Source organism: Scyliorhinus torazame, unplaced genomic scaffold (genome assembly GCF_047496885.1).
Source record: "Scyliorhinus torazame isolate Kashiwa2021f unplaced genomic scaffold, sScyTor2.1 scaffold_153, whole genome shotgun sequence".
Classification (NCBI taxonomy): Eukaryota; Metazoa; Chordata; class Chondrichthyes; order Carcharhiniformes; family Scyliorhinidae; genus Scyliorhinus; species Scyliorhinus torazame.
Genome location: NW_027307880.1, coordinates 63,965 through 81,089, shown reverse-complemented (window position 1 = coordinate 81,089; position 17,125 = coordinate 63,965). Strand labels below are relative to the sequence as shown.

Below are 17,125 nucleotides of genomic sequence, written 5' to 3'. Positions count from 1 at the left end.
CCTATCTCTGTAACCTCCTCCAGCCCCCTACACCCCTACCCATCTCTGTAACCTCCTCCAGCCCCCTACACCCCTCCCTGTCTTTGTAACCTCCTCCGACCCCGACAACCCTCCCTATCTCTGTAACCTGCTCCAACCCCTTCTCCCCTCCCTATCTCTGGAACCTCCTCCAGCCCACTACACCCCTCCCTATCTCTGTAATCTCCTCCAGCCCCCTACACCACTCCCTATCTCTGTAACCACTCCAGCCCCCTACAACACTTCCTATCTCTGTAACCTCCTCCGAGCCCTACACCACTCCCTATCTCTGTCACCTCCTCCAGCCCCCCTACACCCCTCCCTATCTCTGTAACCTCCTTCAGCCCCCTACACCCCTCCCTATCTCTGTAACCTCCTCCAGCCCACTACACCCCTCCCTATCTCTGTAAGCTCCTCCAGCCCCCTACAACCCTCCCTATCTCTGTAACCTCATCAAGTCCCCCTACACCCCTCCCTATCTCTGTAACCTCCTCCAGTCCCCTACACTCCTCCCTATCTCTGTAACCTCCTCCAGCCCCCTACACCCCTCCCTATCTCTGTAACCTCCTCCAGCCCCCTACAACCCTCCCTATCTCTGTCACCTCCTCCAGCCCCCCTACACCCCTCCCTATCTCTGTAACCTCCTCCAGCGCCCTACAACCCTCCCTATCTCTGTAACCTCCTCCAGACCCTACACCCCTCCCTATCTCTGTAACCTCCTCCAGACCCTACACCCTCCCTATCTCTGTAACCTCCTCCAACCCCCTACTCCTCTCCCTATCTCTGAAACCTCTTCCAGCCCCCTACACCCCTCCCTATCTCTGTAACCTCCTTCAGCCCCATACACCCCTCCCTATCTCTGTAACCTCCTCCAGCCCACTACACCCCTCCCTATCTCTGTAACCTCCTCCAGCCCCCTACAACCCTACCTATTTCTGTAACCTCCTCCGACCCCTACACCCCTCCCTATCTCTGTCACCTCCTCCAGCCCCCCTACACCCCTCCCTATCTCTGTTACCTCCTCCAGCCCCCTACATCCCTCCCTATCTCTGTAACCTCCTTCAGCCCCCTGCACCTCTTCCTATCTCTGTAACCTCCTCCAGCCCTCTACACCCCTCCCTATCTCTGTAACCTCCTCCAGCCCCCTACACCCCTCCCTGTCTCTGTAACCTCCTCCAACCCCGACAACCCTCCCTATCTATGTAACCTCCTCCAACCCCTACACCCCTCCCTATCTTTGTAACCTCCTCCAACCCACTAAACCCCTCCCTATCTCTGTAATCTCCTCCAGCCCCCTACACCCCTCCCTATCTCTGTAACCACTCCAGCCCCCTACAACCCTTCCTATCTCTGTAACCTCCTCCGACCCCTACACCACTCCCTATCTCTGTCACCTCCTCCAGCCCCCCTACACCCCTCGCTATCTCTGTAACCTCCTTCAGCCCCCTACACCCCTCCCTATCTCTGTAACCTCCTCCAGCCCACTACACCCCTCCCTATCTCTGTAAGCTCCTCCAGCCCACTACAACCCTCCCTATCTCTGTAACCTCCTCAAGTCCCCCTCCACCCCTCCCTATCTCTGTAACCTCCTCCAGCCCCCTACAACCCTCTCTATCTCTGTAACCTTCTCCAGCCCCCTGCACCCCTCCCTATCTCTGTAACCTCCTCCAGTCTCGTACATGCCTCCCTATCTCTGCAACCTCCTCCAGTCCCCTACACTCCTCCCTATCTCTGTAACCTCCTCCAGCCCCCTACACCCCTCCCTATCTCTGTAACCTCCTCCAGCCCCCTACACCCCTCCCTATCTCTGTAAGCTCCTCCAGCACCTTACAACCCTCCCTATCCCTGTAACCTCCTCCAGTCCCCTACACCCTCCCTATCTCTGTAACCTCCTCCTGATCCCTACACCCCTGTCTATATCTGTAACCTCCTCCAGCCCCCTACACCCCTCCCTATCTCTGTAACCTCCTCCAGCCCCCTTCAACCCTCCCTATCTCTGTAACCTCCTCCACCCCCCTTCAACCCTCCCTATCTCTGTAACCTCCTCCAGCCCCCTACAACCCTCCCTATCTCTGTAACCTCCTCCAGACCTTACACCCTCCCTATCTCTGTAACCTCCTCCAGCCCCCTACACCCCTCCCTATCCATGTAACCTCCTCCAGCCCCCTACAACCCTTCCTATCTCTGTAACCTCCTCCGACCCCTACACCACTCCCTATCTCTGTAACCTCCTCCAGCCCCCAACACCCCTCCCTATCTCTGTAACCTCCTCCAGTCCCCTTCAACCCTCCCTATCTCTGTAACCTCCTCCAGCCCACTTCAACCCTCCCTATCTCTGTAACCTCCTCCAGCCCCCTACAACCCTCCCTATCTCTGTAACCTCCTCCAGACCTTACACCCTCCCTATCTCTGTAACCTCCTCCAGCCCCCTACACCCCTCCCTATCCCTGTAACCTCCTCCAGCCCCCTACAACCCTTCCTATCTCTGTAACCTCCTCCGACCCCTACACCCCTCCCTATCTCTGTAACCTCCTCCAGCCCCCTACAGCCCTCCCTATCTCTGTAACCTCCTCCAGCCCCCTACTCCCCTCCCTATCTCTGTAACCTCCTCCAGTCCCCCTACACCCCTCCCTATCTCTGTAACCTCCTTCAGCCCCTACACCCCTCCCTATCACTGTAACCTCCTCCAGCCCCTACACCCCTCCCTATCTCTGTAACCTCCTCCAGCCCCTCCACCCCCCCTATCTCTGTAACCTCCTCCAGTCCCCTACACCCCTCACTATCTCTGTAACCTCCTCCAGCCCCTACACCCCTCCCTATCTCTGTAACCTCCACCAGCCCCCTACACCCCTCTCTATCTCTGTAACCTCCTCCAGCCCCTACACCCCCCCTATCTCTGTAACCTCCTCCAGCCCCCTACACCCCCCCCTATCTCTGTAACCTCCTCCAGTCCCCTCCCTATCTCTGTAACCTCCTCCAGCCCACTACACCCCTCCCTATCTCTGTAAGCTCCTCCAGCCCCCTACAACACTCCCTATCTCTGTAACCTCCTCAAGTCCCCCTCCACCCCTCCCTATCTCTGTAACCTCCTCCAGCCCCCTACAACCCTCCCTATCTCTGTAATCTTCTCCAGCCCCCTACACCCCTCCCTATCTCTGTAACCTCCTCCAGTCCCCTACACCCCTCCCTATCTCTGTAACCTCCTCCAGCCCCCTACACCCCTCCCTATCTCTGTAACCTCCTCCAGCCCCCTACACCCCTCCCTATCTCTGTAACCTCCTCCAGCCCGCTACACCCCTCCCTATCTCTGTAACCTTCTCCAGCCCCCTACACCCCTCCCTATCTCTGTAACCTCCTCCAGTCCCTACACCCCTCCCTATCTCTGTAACCTCCTCCAGCCCCCTACACCCCTCCCTATCTCTGTAACCTCCTCCAGCCCGCTACACCCCTCCCTATCTCTGTAACCTTCTCCAGCCCCCTGCACCCCTCCCTATCTCTGTAACCTCCTCCAGTCTCGTACACCCCTCCCTATCTCTGTAACCTCCTCCAGCCCCCTACACCCCTCCCTATCTCTGTAAGCTCCTCCAGCACCTTACAACCCTCCCTATCCCTGTAACCTCCTCCAGTCCCCTACACCCTCCCTATCTCTGTAACCTCCTCCTGAACGCTACACCCCTGTCTATATCTGTAACCTCCTCCAGCCCCCTACACCCCTCCCTATCTCTGTAACCTCCTCCAGCCCCCTTCAACCCTCCCTATCTCTGTAACCTCCTCCACCCCCCTTCAACCCTCCCTATCTCTGTAACCTCCTCCAGCCCCCTACAACCCTCCCTATCTCTGTAACCTCCTCCAGACCTTACACCCTCCCTATCTCTGTAACCTCCTCCAGCCCCCTACACCCCTCCCTATCCATGTAACCTCCTCCAGCCCCCTACAACCCTTCCTATCTCTGTAACCTCCTCCAGCGCCCTACACCCCTCCCTATCTCTGTAACCTCCTCCCGTCCCCCTACACCCCTCCCTATCCATGTAACCTCCTCCAGCCCCCTTCAACCCTCCCTATCTCTGTAACCTCCTCCAGCCCCCTACAACCCTCCCTATCTCTGTAACCTCCTCCAGACCTTACACCCTCCCTATCTCTGTAACCTCCTCCAGCCCCCTACACCCCTCCCTATCCCTGTAACCTCCTCCAGCCCCCTACAACCCTTCCTATCTCTGTAACCTCCTCCGACCCCTACACCCCTCCCTATCTCTGTAACCTCCTCCAGCCCCCTACACCCCTCCCTATCTCTGTAACCTCCTCCAGCCCCCTACTCCCCTCCCTATCTCTGTAACCTCCTCCAGTCCCCCTACACCCCTCCCTATCTCTGTAACCTCCTTCAGCCCCTACACCCCTCCCTATCTCTGTAACCTCCTCCAGCCCCTACACCCCTCCCTATCTCTGTAACCTCCTCCAGCCCCTCCACCCCCCCTATCTCTGTAACCTCCTCCAGTCCCCTACACCCCTCACTATCTCTGTAACCTCCTCCAGCCCCTACACCCCTCCCTATCTCTGTAACCTCCACCAGCCCCCTACACCCCTCTCTATCTCTGTAACCTCCTCCAGCCCCTACACCCCCCCTATCTCTGTAACCTCCTCCAGCCCCCTACACCCCCCCTATCTCTGTAACCTCCTCCAGTCCCCTCCCTATCTCTGTAACCTCCTCCAGCCCACTACACCCCTCCCTATCTCTGTAAGCTCCTCCAGCCCCCTACAACACTCCCTATCTCTGTAACCTCCTCAAGTCCCCCTCCACCCCTCCCTATCTCTGTAACCTCCTCCAGCCCGCTACACCCCTCCCTATCTCTGTAATCTTCTCCAGCCCCCTACACCCCTCCCTATCTCTGTAACCTCCTCCAGTCCCCTACACCCCTCCCTATCTCTGTAACCTCCTCCAGCCCCCTACACCCCTCCCTATCTCTGTAACCTCCTCCAGCCCCCTACACCCCTCCCTATCTCTGTAACCTCCTCCAGCCCGCTACACCCCTCCCTATCTCTGTAACCTTCTCCAGCCCCCTACACCCCTCCCTATCTCTGTAACCTCCTCCAGTCCCCTACACCCCTCCCTATCTCTGTAACCTCCTCCAGCCCCCTACACCCCTCCCTATCTCTGTAACCTCCTCCAGCCCCCTACACCCCTCCCTATCTCTGTAACCTCCTCCAGCCCGCTACACCCCTCCCTATCTCTGTAACCTTCTCCAGCCCCCTACACCCCTCCCTATCTCTGTAACCTCCTCCAGTCCCTACACCCCTCCCTATCTCTGTAACCTCCTCCAGCCCCCTACACCCCTCCCTATCTCTGTAACCTCCTCCAGCCCGCTACACCCCTCCCTATCTCTGTAACCTTCTCCAGCCCCCTACACCTCTCCCTGTCTCTGTAACCTCCTCCAGTCCCTACACCCCTCCCTATCTCTGTAACCTCCTCCAGCCCCCTACACCCCTCCCTATCTCTGTAACCTCCTCCAGCCCGCTACACCACTCCCTATCTCTGTAACCGCCTCCAGCCCCCCTACACCCCTCCCTATCTCTGTAACCTCCTCCAGCCCCCCTACACCCCTCCCTATCTCTGTAACCTCCTCCAGCCCCCTACACCCCTCCCTATTTCTGTCACCTCCTCCAGCCCCCTACACCCCTCCCTATCTCTGTAACCTCCTCCAGCCCCCTACACCCCTCCCTATCTCTGTAAGCTCCTCCAGCCCCCTACAACCCTCCCTATCCCTGTAACCTCCTCCAGTCCCCTACACCCTCCCTAACTCTGTAACCTCCTCCTGATCCCTATACCCCTCCCTATCTCTGTAACCTCCTCCAACCCCCTACTCCTCTCCCTATCTCTGTAACCTCCTCCAGCCCCCTACACCCCTCCCTATCTCTGTAACCTCCTCCAGCCCCCTACACCCCTCCCTATCTCTGTAACCTCCTCCAGACCCTACACCCCTCCCTATCTCTGTTACCTCCTCCAGCCCCTACACCCCTCCCTATCTCTGTAACCTCCTCCAGACCCTACACCCCTCCCTATCTCTGTAACCTCCTCCAACCCCCTACTCCTCTCCCTATCTCTGTAACCTCCTCCAGCCCCCTACACATCTCCCTATCTCTGTAACCTCCTCCAGCCCCCTACACCCCTCCCTATCTCTGTAACCTCCTCCAGCCCCACTACACCCCTCCCTATCTCTGTAACCTCCTCCAGACCCTACACCCCTCCCTATCTCTGTAACCTCCTCCAACCCCCTACTCCTCTCCCTATCTCTGTAACCTCCTCCAGCCCCCTACACATCTCCCTATCTCTGTAACCTCCTCCAGCCCCCTACACCCCTCCCTATCTCTGTAACCTCCTCCAGCCCCACTACACCCCTCCCTATCTCTGTAACCTCCTCCAGCCCCACTACAACCCTCCCTATCTCTGTAACTTCCTCCAGCACCCTACACCCCTCCCTATCTCTGTAACCTCCTCCAGCCCCTACACCCTCCCTATCACAGTAACCTCCTCCAGCCCCCCACAACCCTCCCTATCTCTGTAACCTCCTCCAGCCCCCTACACCCTCCCTATCTCTGTAACCTCCTCCAGCCCCTACAGCCCTCCCTATCTCTGTAACCTCCTCCAGCCCCCTACACCCCTCCCTATCTCTGTAACCTCCTCCAACCCCTACACCCCTCACTATCTCTGTCACCTCCTCCAGCCCCCCTACACCCCTCCCTATCTCTGTAACCTCCTCCAGCCCCCTACACCCCTCCCTATCTCTGTAACCTCCTCCAGCCCCTACACCCCTCCCTATCTCTTTCACCTCCTCCAGCCTCTACACCCCTCCCTATCTCTGTAACCTCCTCCAGCCCCCTACACCCCTCCCTATCTCTGTAACCTCCTCCAGTCCCCTACACCCCTACCTATCTCTGTAACCTCCTCCAGCCCCCTACACCCCTCCCTATCTCTGTAACCTCCTCCAGCCCGCTACACCCCTCCCTATCTCTGTAACCTCCTCCAGCCCCCTACACCCCTCCCTATCTCTGTAACCTCCTCCAGCCCCCTACACCCCTCCCTATCTCTGTAACCTCCTCCAGCCCCCCTACACCCTCCCTATCTCTGTAACCTCCTCCAGCCCCCTACACCCCTCCCTATCTCTGTAACCTCCTCCAGCCCCTACACCCCTCCCTATCTCTGTAACCTCCTCCAGTCCCCTACACCCCTCCCTATCTCTGTAACCTCCTCCAGCCCCTACACCCCTCCCTATCTCTGTAACCTCCTCCAGCCCCGACACCCCTCCCTATCTCTGTAACCTCCTCCAGCCCCCTACACCCCTCCCTGTCTCTGTAACCTCCTCCAGCCCCCTACACCCTCCCTATCTCTGTAACCTCCTCCAGTCCCCTACACCCCTCCCTATCTCTGTAACCTCCTTCAGTCCCCTACACCCTCCCTATCTCTGTAACCTCCTCCAGCCCCCCTACACCCCTCCCTATCTCTGTAACCTCCTCCAGCCCCTACACCCCTCCCTATCTCTGTAACCTCCTCCAGCCCCCTACACCCCTCCCTATCTCTGTAACCTCCTCCAGTCCCCTACACCCCTCCCTATCTCTGTAACCTCCTTCAGTCCCCTACACCCTCCCTATCTCTGTAACCTCCTCCAGCCCCCCTACACCCCTCCCTATCTCTGTAACCTCCTCCAGCCCCTACAACCCTCCCTATCTCTGTAACCTCCTCCAGCCCCTACAACCCTCCCTATCTCTGTAGCCTCCTCCGACCCCTCCCCGGGCTCCCGTGTTGAGCGAGCCGCGCTGACCCCTGTTGTTTGGTTACAGGTGGGCGACCAGTTGGAAATGGACCGGACCGAGGTCATCTTCCACAACGTGGCCCGGACATACGTCCCTGGTACAGCTGTGGAGTGTCGTTACTGCCTGCAGTCTCGGTCCAAGTGGTCGTCAAAGGACTGGATTGGCCTTTTCCGGGTTGGTGCTGTCTACAACCAAAATGGCCGCCCTCTCGCTCACACCCAACATGGCCGCCCCTCGCTCACACCCAACATGGCCGCCCCTCGCCCACACCCAACATGGCCGCCCCTCGCTCACACCCGATATGGCCGCCCCTCGCTCACACCCAACATGGCCGCCCCTCGCCCACACCCAACATGGCCGCCCCTCGCTCACACCCGATATGGCCACCCCCTAGCCCACATCCAACATGGCCGCCCCTCGCTCACACCCAATATGGCCACCCCCTCGCCCACACCCAACATGGCCGCCCCTCGCTCACACCCAATATGGCCGCCAACTCGCCCACACCCAACATGGCCGCCCCTCCCTCACACCCAATATGGCCACCGTGGTCACACCCAACATGGCCGCCTCCTCGCTCACACCCAACATGGCCGCCTCCTCGCTCACACTCAACATGGCCGCCTCCTCGCTCACACTCAACATGGCCGCCTCCTCGCTCACACCCAACATGGCCGCCTCCTCGCTCACACTCAACATGGCCGCCTCCTCGCTCACACTCAACATGGCCGCCCCTCGCTCACATCCAACATGGCCGCCCCCTCGCTCACACCCAACATGGCCACTGTGGTCACATCCAACATGGCCGCCCCTCGCTCACATCCAACATGGCCGCCCCCTCGCTCACACCCAACATGGCCACTGTGGTCACACCCAACATGGCCGCCTCCTCGCTCACACTCAACATGGCCGCCTCCTCGCTCACACTCAACATGGCCGCCTCCTCGCTCACACTCAACATGGCCGCCCCTCGCTCACATCCAACATGGCCGCCCCCTCGCTCACACCCAACATGGCCACTGTGGTCACATCCAACATGGCCGCCCCTCGCTCACATCCAACATGGCCGCCCCCTCGCTCACACCCAACATGGCCACTGTGGTCACACCCAACATGGCCGCCTCCTCGCTCACACTCATCATGGCCTCCCCCTCGCTCACTCCCAATAAGGGGATCAGGGGTTATGGGGAGAAGGCAGAAGAATGGGGATGAGAAAATATCAGCCATGATTGCATGTCGGAGCAGATTCGATGGGCCGAGCGGCCTAATTCTGCCCCTTTGTCTTATGGTCTAATGGTCTAAACATGGCCGCTGAGCCCACTTCCAACATGGCCGCTGAGCCCACATCCAACATGGCCGCTGAGCCCACATCCAACATGGCCGCCCCCTCGCTCACACCCGACATGGCAACTGTGCCCACATCCAACATGGCCGCTGTGCCCACATCCAACATGGCCGACCCCTCGCTCACACCCAACATGGCCGCTGTGCCCACATCCAACATGGCCGCCGCCTCGCTCACACCTAACATGGGTCCTGGGTGTACAACCAATATGGTCTCCCCCGTCTCCACTCGAGGGGGAGGGTCTGGCAACTCCAGCGCAGGTGGGCCTGGGAGGCATCGCTCTTTGCGAGCTCCTTAACAAAAAGCAGTGAGAAGGGAGAGGTGCGGACCAGCGAGCAGGAGGGACGGACAGGAGTGGGGAAGTGCGAGACACTGAGGGGCAGCCTGCAGCGAGGCAGGGAAAGGAGATTCGCAGAGTTGGAGGAGGTCACAGAGATAGGGAGGGGTGTAGGGGGCTGGAGGAGGTTACAGAGATTGGGAGGGTTGTAGGGGCTGGAGGAGGTTACAGAGATAGGGAGGGGTGTAGGGGGCTGGAGGAGGTTACAGAGATAGGGAGGGGTGTAGGGGGCTGGAGGAGGTTACAGAGATAGGGAGGGGTGTAGGGGGCTGGAGGAGGTTACAGAGATAGGGAGGGGTGTAGGGACTGGAGGAGGTTACAGAGATAGGGAGGGGTGTAGGGGGCTGGAGGAGGTTACAGAGATAGGGAGGGGTGTAGGGGGCTGGAGGAGGTTACAGAGATAGGGAGGGGTGTAGGGGGCTGGAGGAGGTTACAGAGATAGGGAGGGGTGTAGGGGGCTGGAGGAGGTTACAGAGATAGGGAGGGGTGTAGGGACTGGAGGAGGTTACAGAGATAGGGAGGGGTGTAGGGGGCTGGAGGAGGTTACAGAGATAGGGAGAGGGTGTAGTGGGCTGGAGGAGGTTACAGAGATAGGGAGGGTTGTAGTGGGCTGGAGGAGGTTACAGAGATAGGGAGGGGTGTAGGGGCTGGAGGAGGTGACAGAGATAGGGAGGGGTGTAGGGGGCTGGAGGAGGTTACAGAGATAGGGAGGGGTGTAGGGGACTGGAGGAGGTTACAGAGATAGGGAGGGGTGTAGGGGGACTGGAGGAGGTCACAGAGATAGGGAGGGGTGTAGGGGGCTGGAGGAGGTTACAGAGATAGGGAGGGGTGTAGGGGCTGGAGGAGGTTACAGAGATAGGGAGGGGTGTAGGGGGCTGGAGGAGGTTACAGAGATAAGGAGGGGTGTAGGGGCTGGAGGAGGTGACAGAGATAGGGAGGGGTGTAGGGGGCTGGAGGAGGTTACAGAGATAGGGAGGGGTGTAGGGGACTGGAGGAGGTTACAGAGATAGGGAGGGGTGTAGGGGGACTGGAGGAGGTCACAGAGATAGGGAGGGGTGTAGGGGGCTGGAGGAGGTTACAGAGATAGGGAGGGGTGTAGGGGCTGGAGGAGGTTACAGAGATAGGGAGGGGTGTAGGGGCTGGAGGAGGTTACAGAGATAGGGAGGGGTGTAGGGGGCTGGAGGAGGTTACAGAGATAGGGAGGTGTGTAGGGACTGGAGGAGGTTACAGAGATAGGGAGGGGTGTAGGGGGCTGGAGGAGGTTACAGAGATAGGGAGGGGTGTCGGCGCTGGAGGAGGTTACAGAGATCGGGAGGGGTGTAGGGGACTGGAGGAGGTTACAGAGATAGGGAGGGTTGTAGGGGGCTGGAGGAGGTTACAGAGATAGGGAGGGGTGTAGGGGACTGGAGGAGGTTACAGAGATAGGGAGGGTTGTAGAGGGGCTGGAGGAGGTTACAGAGATAGGGAGGGGTGTAGGGGACTGGAGGAGGTTACAGAGATAGGGAGGGTTGTAGGGGGGCTGGAGGAGGTTACAGAGATAGGGAGGGGTGTAGGGGGCTGGAGGAGGTTACAGAGATAGGGAGGTGTGTAGGGGCTGGAGGAGGTTACAGAGATAGGGAGGTGTGTAGGGGGCTGGAGTAGGTTACAGAGATAGGGAGGGGTGTAGGGGGCTGGAGGAGGTTACAGAGATAGGGAGGGTTGTAGGGGCTGGAGGAGGTGACAGAGATAGGGAGGGGTGTAGTGGGCTGGGTGGAGGTTACAGAGATAGGGATGGTTGGAGGGGCTGGAGGAGGTTACAGAGATAGGGAGGGGTGTAGGGGGCTGGGGGAGGTTACAGAGATAGGGAGGGGTGTAGGGGGCTGGAGGAGGTTACAGAGATAGGGAGGGGTGTAGGGGGTGGAGGAGGTTACAGAGATTGGGAGGGGTGTAGGAGGCTGGAGGAGGTTACAGAGATAGGGAGGTGTGTAGGGGCTGGAGGAGGTTACAGAGATAGGGAGGTGTGTAGGGGGCTGGAGTAGGTTACAGGGATAGGGTGGGGTGTAGGGGTCGGAGGAGGTTACAGAGATAGGGAGGGGTGTAGGGGCTGGAGGAGGTTACAGAGATAGGGAGGGTAGTAGGGGGGCTGGGGGAGGTTACAGAGATAGGGAGGGGTGTAGGGGACTGGAGGAGCTTACAGAGATAGGGAGGGTGTAGGGGCTGTAGGAGGTTACAGAGAAAGGGAGGGGTGTAGGGGGCTGGAGGAGGTTACAGAGATAGGGAGGGTTGTAGGGGGCTGGAGGAGGTTACAGAGATAGGGAGGGGTGTAGGGGTTTGGAGGAGGTTACAGAGATAGGGAGGGGTGTAGGGGGCTGGAGGAGGTTACAGGGATAGGGAGGGGTGTAGGGGGGCTGGAGGAGGTTACAGTGATAGGGAGGGGTGTAGGGGCTGGAGAAGGTTACAGAGATAGGGAGGGTTGTCGGGGCTGGAGGAGGTTACAGAGATAGGGAGGGGTGTCAGGGCTGGAGGCGATTACAACGATAGGGAGGGGTGTAGGGGACTGGAGGAGGTTACAAAGATAGGGAGGGGTGTAGGGGCTGGAGGAGGTTACAGAGATAGGGAGGGGTGTAGGGGGCTGGAGGAGGTTACAGAGATTGGGAGGGGTGTAGGGGGCTGGAGGAGGTTACAGAGATAGGGAGGTGTGTAGGGGCTGGAGGAGGTTACAGAGATAGGGAGGGGTGTAGGGGCTGGAGGAGGTTACAGAGATAGGGAGGGTTGTAGGGGGGCTGGGGGAGGTTACAGAGATAGGGAGGGGTGTAGGGGACTGGAGGAGCTTTCAGAGATAGGGAGGGTGTAGGGGCTGGAGGAGGTTACAGAGATAGGGAGGGGTGTAGGGGGCTGGAGGAGGTTACAGAGATAGGGAGGGTTGTAGGGGGCTGGAGGAGGTTACAGAGATAGGGAGGGTTGTAGGGGGGCTGGGGGAGGTTACAGAGATAGGGAGGGGTGTAGGGGACTGGAGGAGCTTTCAGAGATAGGGAGGGTGTAGGGGCTGGAGGAGGTTACAGAGATAGGGAGGGGTGTAGGGGGCTGGAGGAGGTTACGGAGATAGGGAGGGTTGTAGGGGGCTGGAGGAGGTTACAGAGATAGGGAGGGGTGTAGGGGGCTGGAGGAGGTTACAGAGATGGGGAGGGTTGTAGGGACTGGAGGTGGTTACATAGATAGGGAGGGGTGTAGGGGGCTGGAGGAGGTTACAAAGGTAGGGAGGGGTGTAGGGGGCTGGAGGACGTTACAGAGATAGGGAGGGGTGTAGGGAGCTGGAGGAGGTTACAGAGATAGGGAGGGGTGTAGGGGGCTGGAGGAGGTTACAGAGATAGGGAGGGTGTAGGGGGCTGGAGGAGGTCACAGAGATAGGGAGGGGTGTAGGGGGCTGGAGGAGGTTACAGAGATAGGGAGGGTGTAGGGGGTTGGAGGAGGTTACAGAGATAAGGAGGGGTGTAGGGGGCTGGAGGAGGTTACAGAGATAGGGAGGGTGTAGAGGCTGGAGGAGGTTTCAGAGATAGGGAGGAGTGTAGGGGGGCTGGAGGAGGTTACAGAGATAGGGAGGGGTGTAGGGGCTGGAGGAGGTTACAGAGATAGGGAGGGGTGTAGGGGGCTGGAGGAGTTTACAGAGATAGGGAGGGGTGTAGGGGCTGGAGGAGGTTACAGAGATAGGGAGGGGTGTAGCAGGCTGGAGGAGGTTTCAGAGATAGGGAGGGGTGTAGGAGCTGGAGGAGGTTACAGAGATAGGGAGGGGTGTAGGAGCTGGAGGAGGTTACAGAGACAGGGAGGGGTGTAGGGGCTGGAGGAGGTTACAGAGATAGGGAGGGGTGTAGGGGCTGGAGGAGGTTACAGAGATAGGGAGGGGTGTAGGGGGCTGGAGGAGGTTACAGAGATAGGGAGGGGTGTAGGGGCTGGAGGAGGTTACAGAGATAGGGAGGGGTGTAGGGGGCTGGAGGAGGTTACAGAGATAGGGAGGGGTGTAGGGGCTGGAGGAGGTTACAGAGATAGGGAGGGGTGTAGCAGGCTGGAGGAGGTTTCAGAGATATGGAGGGGTGTAGGGGACTGAAGGAGCTTACAGAGATAGGGAGGGTGTAGGGGCTGGAGGAGGTTACAGAAATAGGGAGGGGTGTAGGGGGCTGGAGGAGGTTACAGAGATAGGGAGGGTTGTCGGGGGCTGGAGGAGGTTACAGAGATAGGGAGGGGTGTAGGGGTATGGAGGAGGTTACAGAGATAGGGAGGGATGTAGGGGGCTGGAGGAGGTTACAGGGATAGGGAGGGGAGTAGGGGGGCTGGAGGAGGTTACAGTGATAGGGAGGGGTGTAGGGGCTGGAGGAGGTTACAGAGATAGGGAGGGTTGTCGGGGCTGGAGGAGGTTACAGAGATAGGGAGGGGTGTCGGGGCTGGAGGCGATTACAACGATAGGGAGGGGTGTAGGGGGCTGGAGGAGGTTACAAAGATAGGGAGGGGTGTAGGGGCTGGAGGAGGTTACAGAGATAGGGAGTGGTGTAGGGGGCTGGAGGAGGTTACAGAGATTGGGAGGGGTGTAGGGGGCTGGAGGAGGTTACAGAGATAGGGAGGTGTGTAGGGGCTGGAGGAGGTTACAGAGATAGGGAGGGGTGTAGGGGCTGGAGGAGGTTACAGAGATAGGGAGGGTTGTAGGGGGGCTGGGGGAGGTTACAGAGATAGGGAGGGGTGTAGGGGGCTGGAGGAGGTTACGGAGATAGGGAGGGTTGTAGGGGCTGGAGGAGGTTACAGAGATAGGGAGGGGTGTAGGGGGGCTGGAGGAGGTTACAGAGATAGGGAGCGGTGTAGGGGGCTGGAGGAGGCTACAGAGATAGGGAGGGGTGTAGGGGGCTGGAGGAGGTTACAGAGATGGGGAGGGTTGTAGGGACTGGAGGTGGTTACATAGATAGGGAGGGGTGTAGGGGGCTGGAGGAGGTTACAGAGATAGGGAGGGGTGTAGGGGGCTGGAGGAGGTTACAGAGATAGGGAGGGGTGTAGGGGGCTGGAGGCGATTACAGCGATAGGGAGGGGTGTAGGGGGCTGGAGGAGGTTGCAAAGGTAGGGAGGGGTGTAGGGGGCTGGAGGACGTTACAGAGATAGGGAGGGGTGTAGGGAGCTGGAGGAGGTTACAGAGATAGGGAGGAGTGTAGGGGGCTGGAGGAGGTTACAGAGATAGGGAGGGTGTAGGGGGCTGGAGGACGTTACAGAGATAGGGAGGGTGTAGGGGGCTGGAGGAGGTTACAGAGATAGGGAGGGGTGTAGGGGGCTGGAGGAGGTTACAGAGATAGGGAGGGTGTAGGGGGTTGGAGGAGGTTACAGAGATAGGGAGGGGTGTAGGTGGCTGGAGGCGATTACAGCGATAGGGAGGGGTGTAGGGGGCTGGAGGACGTTACAAAGGTAGGGAGGGGTGTAGGGGGACTGGAGGAGGTTACAGAGATAGGGAGGTGTGTAGGGGGGCTGGAGGAGGTTACAGAGATAGGGAGGGTGTAGGGGCTGGAGGAGGTTACAGAAATAGGGAGGGGTGTAGGGGGCTGGAGGAGGTTACAGAGATAGGGAGGGTTGTCGGGGGCTGGAGGAGGTTACAGAGATAGGGAGGGGTGTAGGGGTATGGAGGAGGTTACAGAGATAGGGAGGGATGTAGGGGACTGGAGGAGGTTACAGGGATAGGGAGGGGAGTAGGGGGGCTGGAGGAGGTTACAGTGATAGGGAGGGGTGTAGGGGCTGGAGGAGGTTACAGAGATAGGGAGGGTTGTCGGGGCTGGAGGAGGTTACAGAGATAGGGAGGGGTGTCGGGGCTGTAGGCGATTACAACGATAGGGAGGGGTGTAGGGGGCTGGAGGAGGTTACAAAGATAGGGAGGGGTGTAGGGGCTGGAGGAGGTTACAGAGATAGGGAGTGGTGTAGGGGGCTGGAGGAGGTTACAGAGATTGGGAGGGGTGTAGGGGGCTGGAGGAGGTTACAGAGATAGGGAGGTGTGTAGGGGCTGGAGGAGGTTCCAGAGATAGGGAGGGGTGTAGGGGCTGGAGGAGGTTACAGAGATAGGGAGGGTTGTAGGGGGGCTGGGGGAGGTTACAGAGATAGGGAGGGGTGTAGGGGACTGGAGGAGCTTTCAGAGATAGGGAGGGTGTAGGGGCTGGAGGAGGTTACAGAGATAGGGAGGGGTGTAGGGGGCTGGAGGAGGTTACGGAGATAGGGAGGGTTGTAGGGGGCTGGAGGAGGTTACAGAGATAGGGAGCGGTGTAGGGGGCTGGAGGAGGCTACAGAGATAGGGAGGGGTGTAGGGGGCTGGAGGAGGTTACAGAGATGGGGAGGGTTGTAGGGACTGGAGGTGGTTACATAGATAGGGAGGGGTGTAGGGGGCTGGAGGAGGTTACAGAGATAGGGAGGGGTGTAGGGGGCTGGAGGAGGTTACAGAGATAGGGAGGGGTGTAGGGGGCTGGAGGCGATTACAGCGATAGGGAGGGGTGTAGGGGGCTGGAGGAGGTTGCAAAGGTAGGGAGGGGTGTAGGGGGCTGGAGGACGTTACAGAGATAGGGAGGGGTGTAGGGAGCTGGAGGAGGTTACAGAGATAGGGAGGAGTGTAGGGGGCTGGAGGAGGTTACAGAGATAGGGAGGGTGTAGGGGGCTGGAGGAGGTTACAGAGATAGGGAGGGGTGTAGGGGGCTGGAGGAGGTTACAGAGATAGGGAGGGTGTAGGGGGTTGGAGGAGGTTACAGAGATAAGGAGTGGTGTAGGGGGCTGGAGGAGGTTACAGCGATAGGGAGGGGTGTAGGGGGCTGGAGGAGGTTACAAAGGTAGGGAGGGGTGTAGGGGGCTGGAGGACGTTACAGAGATAGGGAGGAGTGTAGGGGGCTGGAGGAGGTGACAGAGATGGGGAGGGTTTTAGGGACTGGAGGTGGTTACATAGATAGGGAGGGGTGTAGGGGGCTGGAGGAGGTTACAGAGATAGGGAGGGGTGTAGGGGGCTGGAGGAGGTTACAGAGATAGGGAGGGGTGTAGGTGGCTGGAGGCGATTACAGCGATAGGGAGGGGTGTAGGGGGCTGGAGGACGTTACAAAGGTAGGGAGGGGTGTAGGGGGCTGGAGGACGTTACAGAGATAGGGAGGGGTGTAGGGAGCTGGAGGAGGTTACAGAGATAGGGAGGGGTGTAGGGGCTGGAGGAGGTTACAGAGATAGGGAGGGTGTAGGGGGCTGGAGGAGGTTACAGAGATAGGGAGGGGTGTAGGGGGCTGGAGGAGGTTACAGAGATAGGGAGGGTGTAGGGGGTTGGAGGAGGTTACAGAGATAAGGAGGGGTGTAGGGGGCTGGAGGAGGTTACAGAGATAGGGAGGGTGTAGAGGCTGGAGGAGGTTACAGAGATAGGGAGGGGTGTAGGGGGGCTGGAGGAGGTTACAGAGATAGGGAGGGGTGTAGGGGCTGGAGGAGGTTACAGAGATAGGGAGGGGTGTAGGGGGCTGGAGGAGGTTACAGAGATAGGGAGGGGTGTAGGGGCTGGAGGAGGTTACAGAGATAGGGAGGAGTGTAGGGGGCTGGAGGAGGTGACAGAGATGGGGAGGGTTTTAGGGACTGGAGGTGGTTACATAGATAGGGAGGGGTGTAGGGGG

General features: G+C 59.2%; 1 protein-coding gene across 1 annotated transcript in view; it reads left to right on the top strand.

The window, feature by feature from the left end:
- The window catches only part of LOC140405628 (calcium-binding and coiled-coil domain-containing protein 1-like), a gene marked incomplete at its 3' end in the record, with an annotated part of 162,948 nt that overhangs the window by 91,709 nt on the left and 54,114 nt on the right, over positions 1 to 17,125 (top strand). The window contains exon 2 of the mRNA XM_072494167.1: positions 7,849 to 7,995. Coding sequence (XP_072350268.1) covers positions 7,867 to 7,995 — 129 coding nt within the window. The remainder of the gene's footprint in view (positions 1 to 7,848; positions 7,996 to 17,125) is intronic.